The 8,955-nt window shown below is 69.0% G+C and overlaps 2 protein-coding genes across 4 annotated transcripts; one reads left to right on the top strand and one right to left on the bottom strand.

Moving 5' to 3' along the window:
- Position 1: 1 nt before the first annotated feature.
- On the bottom strand, positions 2–7,170 carry LMNTD2 (lamin tail domain containing 2). Of its 3 annotated transcripts, none has more exons than XM_074401895.1 (15): positions 6,061–7,170; positions 4,680–4,904; positions 4,346–4,549; positions 4,105–4,257; positions 3,669–3,756; positions 2,918–3,088; positions 2,596–2,664; positions 2,427–2,515; positions 1,849–2,114; positions 1,518–1,614; positions 1,216–1,405; positions 1,021–1,140; positions 766–956; positions 369–534; positions 2–245 (listed from the first exon to the last, which is right to left on the bottom strand). In XM_074401895.1, exons 1-15 carry the CDS (start codon positions 7,044–7,046, stop codon positions 114–116), a joined length of 3,147 nt encoding a protein of 1,048 aa, XP_074257996.1. In that variant the 5' UTR covers positions 7,047–7,170; the 3' UTR covers positions 2–113. The 3 variants fall into 3 exon arrangements, with proteins under 3 accessions (XP_074257996.1, XP_074257998.1, XP_074257997.1); XM_074401897.1 differs by having other exon boundaries at positions 1,288–1,405; XM_074401896.1 differs by having other exon boundaries at positions 2,918–3,073.
- Positions 6,798–8,813, top strand: RASSF7 (Ras association domain family member 7). Its single transcript, XM_039471086.2, has 6 exons — positions 6,798–6,881; positions 7,167–7,292; positions 7,473–8,170; positions 8,324–8,452; positions 8,530–8,611; positions 8,691–8,813. The coding sequence occupies exons 1-6, from the start codon at positions 6,851–6,853 to the stop codon at positions 8,720–8,722; spliced, it is 1,098 nt and encodes a 365-aa protein (XP_039327020.1). The 5' UTR covers positions 6,798–6,850; the 3' UTR covers positions 8,723–8,813.
- Positions 8,814–8,955: the final 142 nt, after the last annotated feature.

Below are 8,955 nucleotides of genomic sequence, written 5' to 3'. Positions count from 1 at the left end.
GTACAGAAATGCGGTTTACTTTGTAGGCAACGTTGGTTCATTAAATGACGCAGCGGACCCCGTCTGCCTGGTCCCCGCGCCCGTCCCGCCCGCCGTCCCTGCGGTCCCGGCCCCTAGGCGCGGCGGCAGGCGTCCGCGGTGAACGGCAGGAAGCTGAGGAAGCGGAAGCCGTATCTGCTCTCGGCCGTGCTCGGCACCGACAGGGCCACCATGGGGCAGCTGCGCTCCACGCTCTTCCGGCACACCTGGGGGGCGCGCGGGCTGAGAGGCGGGCTGCGCGGGGCGGGGATGGAGAGGGGAAGGGGGGACCCGGAGGGAACGTGGAGGGGGGAAGGGGAGGGGAGGGGGCGCATCCGCACGCGCCTCACCCGAACTCGGCGCTCCTTGTCTGCGGGAGGAGGGGTGGGGTCAGGCGGGCCGCGCTCTCCCTCCGGCGCGCGCTCCCCGGGGATTGGGGGCAGGTGCTGAGCGGGCGGCTCCCGCGGGTGGAAGCGCTTCCCCGAGCTCGCGCTCGACGGCTGTAGGGCCCGCGTCCTGGGCGGGGGGCGAGGGTCGTGAGGGCAGCGGCCGGCCCGGGAAAAGTGGCCCTAGAGGGCTCCGCGCCTGGCGCGGTGCAAGGGCTGAGGGACGCCCTGGTGACTGGGGCGGCAGGGCGGGACCTGGGGAAGTTGGGGCCGCCCGGGCGAGGGGATCCGAGGGACCGTTTTGCTGGGGGGGCGGGAGGGGCGGAGAGGAGGCGGGGTCCCGGGGACCCGCGGTCCCCACCGTGGCCTCCGGCGACCGACCCGGGGCTCCCGCAGCACGCTGCCTCTGCGCAGGGTTCCAGGCGGCCCGCAGGGGTCGGCGCCGGGCCCCGCCTCCGGGAGCGGGAAGCTGTCGATGGACAAGTCGGTGCCGTCGACGAAGACCGTCGGGGCCGGAGTCGCGCAGTGGGGGATCCGGTGCTCGCTGAGGACCTGCGGGGCGCGTCGGTCACCCCCGCACCCGAAGCCCGGCCGCCCCCCGAGGGCCGGCACCGACCTCGCCCTTGGGGTCCAGGAGCAGCGTCACGCAGTCGCGGCCGGAGTGGGAGGGGTCGGGCTCCCGGCCCGAGGACGCGCGCGGCGGCTTCTTGGCGTTGCGGGGTCCCTCGCCCCAGACCTGGAAGGGCGCGGAGCGGCGGGTGAGGGGCGGCCGGGCGGGCCGTCCGGGCTGGGCTCGCGGGCCGGGGCGCACCGTGACGTGGTGGAGCGGGGCCAGCAGCGTGGCCGGCGGGAAGCGGTACAGGCGCTCGGGGCGGCCGCGCACCAGCTGCTTCAGCACCGCGCCGCCCAGGTCGGCGGTCTCCTGCTGCGACTGATTGAGGATGCGGACGAGCTTCTTCCGGACGCTCACGGCCACGATCTTCAGGCAGCTGCGCGTCGGGCTGGGGCGAGAGGGGGACGCCGTGAGGAGAGGCGGCCTGTCCACCCCACGGCTGTGCGCCCCGCCCGGAAACCAGCTCCAGCCGAGCGCGGGAGGCCTGGGCCGCGCCTTACCTCTGCTGGTGTTCGGGGCCCGGGTAGTCAGGGTCTGTGCAGAGCTCTGGCGCCGGGACCGGCTTAGGGTGCCTGGTTGATCGGGTTTTCTGGAAATCTAGAGAGGAGCACTTTTGGGGAGAGGGACTCTCGAATGGCGTACCCAACGAGATGTACCCTGTGAGGCCAGACCAGGCCTGCAGTGCCTGGGGGAGCGGGTAGCAGGTCAGAGGGGCAGGAAGAGCGGCTGTACCTTGGGGCCTGGAGGACCTCCTTCAGGACTCTGGATGAGATCACGGGCCTGAGGGATGGAGGGTGGGTTAGGGTAACAGGGAGCCCCGCCCCACTGCACCTTCTGATCCTCTTCCGGAGCTCCGGGCCTGCACCAGTGCCTGATGGGAGGAAGCACCCCAGCCCTGGGGCGAGTGCCCTGATGCCTTCAGCAGGTGGTCAGTCAGGCCCGGCTGGCAGCTGCTGGAGTCGGAGTCAGCGCCCCCTGAGCTGCTGGTGCCCAGACAGGGCAGGGAGCCCCAGTTCACGGTCTTGTGATGCCCCTCGGAGTGCTTTCCAGGGGACCTCGGGCTCCCTGCGTCCAGCTGTGGCCAGGGCCAGGGCTGCCTGTGGACCACACTCTGCTTGATGTCCATTCCAGCTCCAGACGCCAGCCCTGCCCCCATCCAGCGGGAGCAGGCAGCGCAGAATGGAGCCCCTGTTGGCTCCCGGTACCCAGGACCCAGCCCCAGCACATGGCAGGACAGTGATGGCCCCTTCAACCCCAACCCGTTCTACAGATCACAGGACTGAGCATTGGAGGGTTAAGGGACTTATCCAGGGACACCAAGGGGTAGTGTCCTTGAGTGGCCTGCGTCTTCACCTGCCAAGGTGAGCCCTCCCTTCTGGCCCCTGGGGAGTCCCCGCCTGTGCCGTTACTTTTGCTGTGAGTCAAGCTCCATGTTGGTGAAGAGGTTGGGGTACCGGTGGGCAATGCTGTTCCAGTCCACGTCCTCCAGCCGAAAGCCCTGGCCAGGAAACAAGAGGCACGTGTCCCCTCCCGCCGGGCTCCAGATCCCAGAGCACACACGTGGGAGGCCTAGCTCACCTCCCCAGTGGGGGCCTGAATGTCCTCAGAGAGGTCACTTGGGTCCATCAGAGTCCCTGCCGTCACCACCTGCCAGAGGGGACCAGAGGCCAGTGGGCAGGGACTGGGGCGAGTGGCACCCTCCCCCACAGCACCTCTCCTCTTTGACCTCACCTGTACTTTGAGGCCTCCTGATTCCTCCCAGCTGGAGCCTGGAGTTCCAGAGGCAGCCTGAGCCAAGCAGGCTTCCAGGCAGACCAGGGCGCCCCAGCAGAGGTACCCGATGGGAGGGTGAGGGCTGGGGAGGGCGGCTGGGGCAGCAGGGCTTGAGGGGTGGGCTCACCTCCACACTGCCAGTCTGGGATCGCAGCATGCGACCCACCCACGAGGAGCGGGCTAGCTGCAGGAGGCAGGACTTCTGGAAGTTCTGCAGCTCGGCCTCCACTTCCTGGAGCCTGCGGGTGGTCTCCAGCAGCCGCTCCTCCAGGTACTCCTTCTCCTGCTCTAGGAGGGCCTGTGGGTGAGAGGCCAGCCCCCGCCTGGCTCCCCACACCAGGACCCCGCCCACTCCCAGTGCCCCCGCCCACACATGACCCCACCCACTCCCTGTGCCCCCGCCCATACAAGGACTCCGCACACTCCCTGTGCCCCCACCCACACCAGGACCCCGCCCACCCCGTGCCCCTCGCCCACTCCCAGTGCCCCCGCCCACACATGACCCCACCCACTCCCTGTGCCCCCGCCCATACAAGGACTCCGCACACTCCCTGTGCCCCCACCCACACCAGGACCACGCCCACCCCTGTGCCTCTCGCTCACTCCCTGTGCTCCGCCCACTCCCTGTGCCCCCGCCCACACAAGGACCCCGCCCACCCCGTGCCCCTCGCCCACTCCCTGTGCCCCCGCCCACACAAGGACCCCGCCCACCCCGTGCCCCTCGCTCACTCCCTGTGCTCCGCCCACTCCCTGTGCCCCCGCCCACACAAGGACCCCGCCCACCCCGTGCCCCTCGCTCACTCCCTGTGCTCCGCCCACTCCCTGTGCCCCGCCCACACATGACCCCGCCCACTCCCTGTGGGGGGGCCCCCCCTCACCCACTGGGCTCGCTCTTTCTGTTCCTTCAGCTGCAGGGTCAGCTTCTGGACTCGGCTCTGCAGGAGCTTCTCCTGACTGTGGGAGCTCCTGGGGGAGGGGTGACCTCAGCAGCCCCCAGCCTGCTCGGGCAGGGGTTCTTAACACCAGGTCAGTGGTGAAGGAGGGGCACCGCCGCCGTCTTGGCCCCAAGAGCCCACGGCACAGCCGCGCTGGGGCCGGCCAGCCTCCCACTGGTCTGGGCAGGGGTCTGGCACCCATCCACATGCGCAGGGCTGGGGTCGAGGCTGTAACGTGTTAGCTTAGGGTCAGGGTGGAGGGTCAGCGCGGCCAAGGGCGAGGGAAAGGAGCCGACGGCGGTTGGGGTTGGGGTCAGGAACCAGGAGTCGGGGCCAGGACAGGGCGGGGTTGGGTTGGGCTGGATGCCGTGCTTCAGACCTCTTGGGCGGAAGCCCCGCAACCTCCTGCAGGATGCGGCAGAGCCGGGTGTCCCGGCCGCTCTGGACCTCCCACCGCAAGGCCTGGATCTCTAGTTCTCGCTGTCCCCACAGCAGCCGCAGCGTGCGAGGATCCAGGGACTCAGGAGCCAACCTGCAGCAACAGTGCCCCTGCTGCTTGCTCGGGCTGGGCCCAGGCCATCTGGCCCAGGAGCCTCACCACTACTCCCTCTCCTCCTTACTGCGGGTCGGCAGAGCAGGCCACCCGGGAGGAGTGGGGCGTGGGGTCCGGCAGGCTTGTGGGAGTCGCAGAGGCTGCAGGTGTGCCCGCTGGAGGTCCCAGGTGACCACTGACCGACTCTCGGTCTGCGGGGCACGAGAGAGCTTCCTCCTCGGCTTCTTCAGCCCCGGGGCCAGACTTAGGGGCCATTCGTGATGTTCGGGAGCTGGGAGGAGTGGGGGGGGGCAAGTGTGCTTGTGTGGCCACACAGGTTGGAGCCGGCCAGCGGCAACAGCGCTCACGGAGCGTGGCTGAGGAGCCCCCCAAATGGGTGTCCACACCTGTGTGTTCCTGACCTTTGCCTGTGATGCGGTGTCCTTCTCTTTCTCTCTCGTCTCCCCAGCTCAGGACCCCATCCCCAGCACTCACCTGAGGCCAGAGCTCCAAGCAGGCCTGGGAGGAAAGGGCTGTGTACCGTTTCCCTGGATACCAGCACCCAGAAGGGGAGGGGCTGTTTGTTACCTGGAGCCTCCAGGGAGACCCCAGACCAGGCCCCTGGGTGAGTTCTGAGCCAGCCCAGCCTGAAAGAGGTGTGAGAGACTGAGTCACTGCTCAGCTTGGGGTGGGGGGAAACCACTTAGTGGCCAACACCCTCGACCTGAAGGAGTCCCCAGCATCCCCTACCCAGCCTGGTCAGCAGCATGACAGGTATAGGGGCGTTGCTGCCTGTGAGCCAGGCCAGCATAGCCATGGGTGTGTGGGGGACAGGAAGCAGATGGGTAACAGTGACAAGCTGGGGACTGGTGAGGGCTAAATTTGCAGTAGTACGCCCCTGCCCACAGCGTCTTTTTAAATTAATAATTTTTTAGAGACAGGGTCTTGCTTTGTTGCCCAGGCTGTTGGAGCGCCTTGGTGTGACCCAGCTCATGGTAACCTCGAATTCCTGGGCTCAAGTGATTCTCCCACTTCTGCCTCCTGAGTTACTGGGAGGACAGGCCCCTGCCTGCACCGCCAGGCCCGGCCCACAGCCCCTTCGACCTCAATGACCACCACTCACCCCCAAGCTGGAAGCCTCACCTTTTTCAGCCATCTCCATGCCCCCTGGCCCACCCCCAGGGACCCCTGTGGGCATTGTCATTATCATGACAAGCATCAAGCATTCCCTCTCCTCTAGGACGAAAGTGAGGCCAGACCTGACCCACAAGACCCAAGCACTGCCGCCTTCACCTCCACCCCGCCCTCACTCATTCACCCTCCATCTCTGCAACTTGTTGGCTGGGTAAGGCCTCCCTAGAGGAGCACAGCAGACAGGCCGGCAGGAGGCCCCTCCATGCCCACTACTCGTTCTGAGCTGGGCAGAGCAGGCAATGAATGGCGGACCACGAGGCTGCGGACCCTGGCCGGGACGGCAGGGCACAGGAGCGGCTTCCAGCCGGCTTGGCTGTGCGCGAGGCCCGGCCCTGGGTCCTAAAGGACAGGCAGGTGTCGGGGAGGAAGAGCCTCAGCCGAGGCCCTGGCCTTCTCCCGAGCGGGCACCTCCCGCGCCAGGGCTGCACCTCCCTAGCCGGGGACTCGTGACCCTGCTCCCCGCGACCCTGCGCGTCCAGGCGACTGCCGCTGCGGGGGCCCCCAGGGAACGGCCCCGAAAGCGAGGGGCGGTGCCGGCCTCGCTGCCCCCGGGCACAGGTGCGGTTTGCGGGATCCCAGGCCGGCGACCCTCCCTGGGCGGGAACCCACCACACTTGAAGGCTGCTGAGGAAGGAAGTCCGCCCAGGAGCGGGGCCAGACACCTGCCCCGACGCGCCGCTCGGGGGGCCGCAGCCGCCGCGTGTCCGCGTCCTTCGCGGGGTGGGGGGTGGGGGCGGGGACCGCCGCGGAGGACCGCGGCTAGGCCCCGCCCTCTGGCCCGCCCACACCTGGAATTTCTGGGGGCGGGGCAAGGCGGCGAGCCAATGGGGCGGGGAGGGGCGTGACGGAGGCAGCCAATGGGCGAGGGTTGGAGGGCGGGACACCCGCTCGGAGAAGCCAATAGGGGCACTGGGGGCGGGGCGTGCGGGCCGCGGGCCAATGGGGGCGCGGGGCCGGGGCGCGCCGCGGCGCTGGGGGCGGCAGGTTGCGGCGGCGCCCGAGCGGGTCCCGAGGCTGGCGAGCGCCCAGGTGAGCCGCGCCGGGTCCCGGGGCCTTCCGAGCGCGGAGCGCGCCTCGAGCCGGCCGGGCGCCGACTCCAACTGGGGAGCGTTTTCGGAGAGGCCGGGGCAGGGGGCCGAGGGCGCGGGCGTCGCGGCACCTGCGCCCACCCTGCGGAGCTGGGACGCCCTGGCTCCCGCCAGGCTGGGGTTGCGGCGCGGGCATCCGTGCCCGCGGCGGAGACCGGGACCTTCGGGGCGAACGGAGGGATTGGGCGGCGGGGCCCCCTGGGTTGGCGGGGGCTGCTCAGACCCGGAGTCCGCTGGATCCGCGGGGTCGAGGTCTGGGTCGCGACCCCGAGCGCCGCTGCGGCCTGAGCGGGTCCGGGTGGGGCGTTCCCATGGCGGCGGCCACAGTACCCTCCGAGCCAGGTGAGGCGGACAGGAAATCCTGGGTCTGGTTAATGATTCGCCTTGTTCCGGGAGTGCGGGCGTGGCAAGAGGAGGCTGGTGAGGTGGGGAGCCCGCATGCTCCGGAGGGCCACCCCAGGAATGTGTGGCCGGCGGGTGGGGCCGGCACGGGAGGGTGGGGCCCATACGGAGGGGCCGCAGCCCGAGCCGTTTCTAGGGCAGGCCAGGAGGAGGAGGAGGAGGACCAGGCTGAGGTAGGAGTAGGCAGGTCCTGACCCTGTGGCCTGCGCCTTCCCCGCAAAACAGGGATGCTCTTGGGGCTGGCTGCCATGGAGCTGAAGGTGTGGGTGGACGGCATCCAGCGTGTGGTCTGTGGGGTCTCCGAGCAGACCACCTGCCAGGAAGTGGTCATCGCACTGGCCCAAGCAATAGGTGAGTGCTCCGGGGTGAGGCTGGCCCAGCAGGAAGAGCTGAAGTGGGCCCTGATGGTCTAGCCCTGTTTCACCCAAGGTGGCTGGGGCTGGTTGCTGAACCGGCTTGTCCTTCTCAGCTCCTCAAGCCAGGTAGACAGAGTGGGGGGCGCAAAGGCTGACCTTCTCCCCTTCCCCCCAGGCCAGACCGGCCGGTTTGTACTTGTGCAGCGGCTTAGAGAGAAGGAGCGGCAGCTGCTGCCAGAGGAGTGTCCAGTGGGCGCCCAGGCCACCTGCGGACAGTTTGCCAGCGATGTCCAGTTTGTCCTAAGGCGCACGGGGCCTAGCCTGGCTGGAAGGCCCTCTTCAGACAGCTGCCCACCCCCAGAACGCTGCCCAATTCGTGCCAGCCTCCCTGCAAAGCCACGGGCAGCATTGGGCTGTGAGCCCTGCAAAGCACTGACCCTCGGGCCAGCCCCCAGCCTCTCATCTACTGGGCCTGCAGCCCCCATGACACCCTTACCAGGCTGCTGCACAGACCTGCGGAGCCTGGAGCTCAGGGTGCAGAGGAACGCTGAGGAGCTGGGCCACGAGGCCTTCTGGGAGCAGGAGCTGCGTCGGGAGCAAGCCCGGGAGCGGGAGGGACAGGCACGCCTGCAGGCGCTAAGTGCGGCCACTGCTGAGCACGCCGCCCGGCTACAGGCCCTGGACGCCCAGGCCCGAGCCCTGGAGGCTGAGCTGCAGCTGGCAGCGGAGGCCCCTGGGCCCCCTTCTCCCATGGCATCTGCCACTGAGCGCCTGCGCCAGGACCTGGCTGTTCAGGAGCGGCAGAGTGCGGAAGTACAGGGCAGCCTGGCCCTGGTGAGCCGGGCCCTGGAGGCTGCAGAGCGAGCCCTGCAGGTGAGCCCCGGGACCTGCTTCCCGTCACTTCCCCTCCCCTGACACGAGCTGGTTTGGGGGTCACAGGGTCCAGCCAGGGAGGGCACTCCCTCCGGGGCACGAGGGCCACGGAGCCCCATGGCTGTGCCTCCTGAGGGTCCCGTGTGCCCCCAGGCCCAGGCTCAGGAGCTGGAGGAGCTGAACCGGGAGCTTCGTCAGTGTAATCTGCAGCAATTCATCCAGCAGACCGGGGCTGCGCTGCCGCCGCCCCCACGGCCTGACAGGGGTTCTCCTAACACACAGGTCGACGTGGTTCTGGGGGAGGCTGGGAAGTAAGGATCTGGCCCAGCCCCACTCCAAGCCGACTTCCCTCCCCACAGGGCCCTCTGTCTCCAGCCAGAGAGGAGTCCCCCCTGGGACCCCCCCTGAGCCCCATGCTGGTGCCTACCCTAGGCCCCCAGGGTATGTCTGTGTCCCACCTACCCCTGGGGCCTGGGGCTCTCCTGTGGTTGCAGCCTCCTCAGCCTGTGTCCTCCCACAGTGGCTTCCATGAAGCAGAACTCCTGGAGGTAGCAGCAGCTCCTGCCCCAGAGCGGCATCCTCTGGCAGCCCAGCCCCAGGCTCTGGGACAGACCAGCGAGGGCGGTGAGACCAGCCTGCCTGGACCGCAGAAGGAGGCTGGCGGTCACAGAGGGCTCCTGCACCACACAGTGAGAAGCTCTGGGCTCGGCATCAGGAGCAGGGGGTGCAGGGGAGGACTGCTCAAGTCCTTACCAGGTCTGCCAGACACCCTGCAGAAGCATGGG

The sequence above is a fragment of the Saimiri boliviensis genome, chromosome 6, assembly GCF_048565385.1.
Source record: "Saimiri boliviensis isolate mSaiBol1 chromosome 6, mSaiBol1.pri, whole genome shotgun sequence".
Classification (NCBI taxonomy): domain Eukaryota; kingdom Metazoa; phylum Chordata; class Mammalia; order Primates; family Cebidae; genus Saimiri; species Saimiri boliviensis.
The sequence above is the reverse complement of the archived record's forward strand: the minus strand, read 5'-3'. Positions and strand labels throughout refer to the sequence as shown.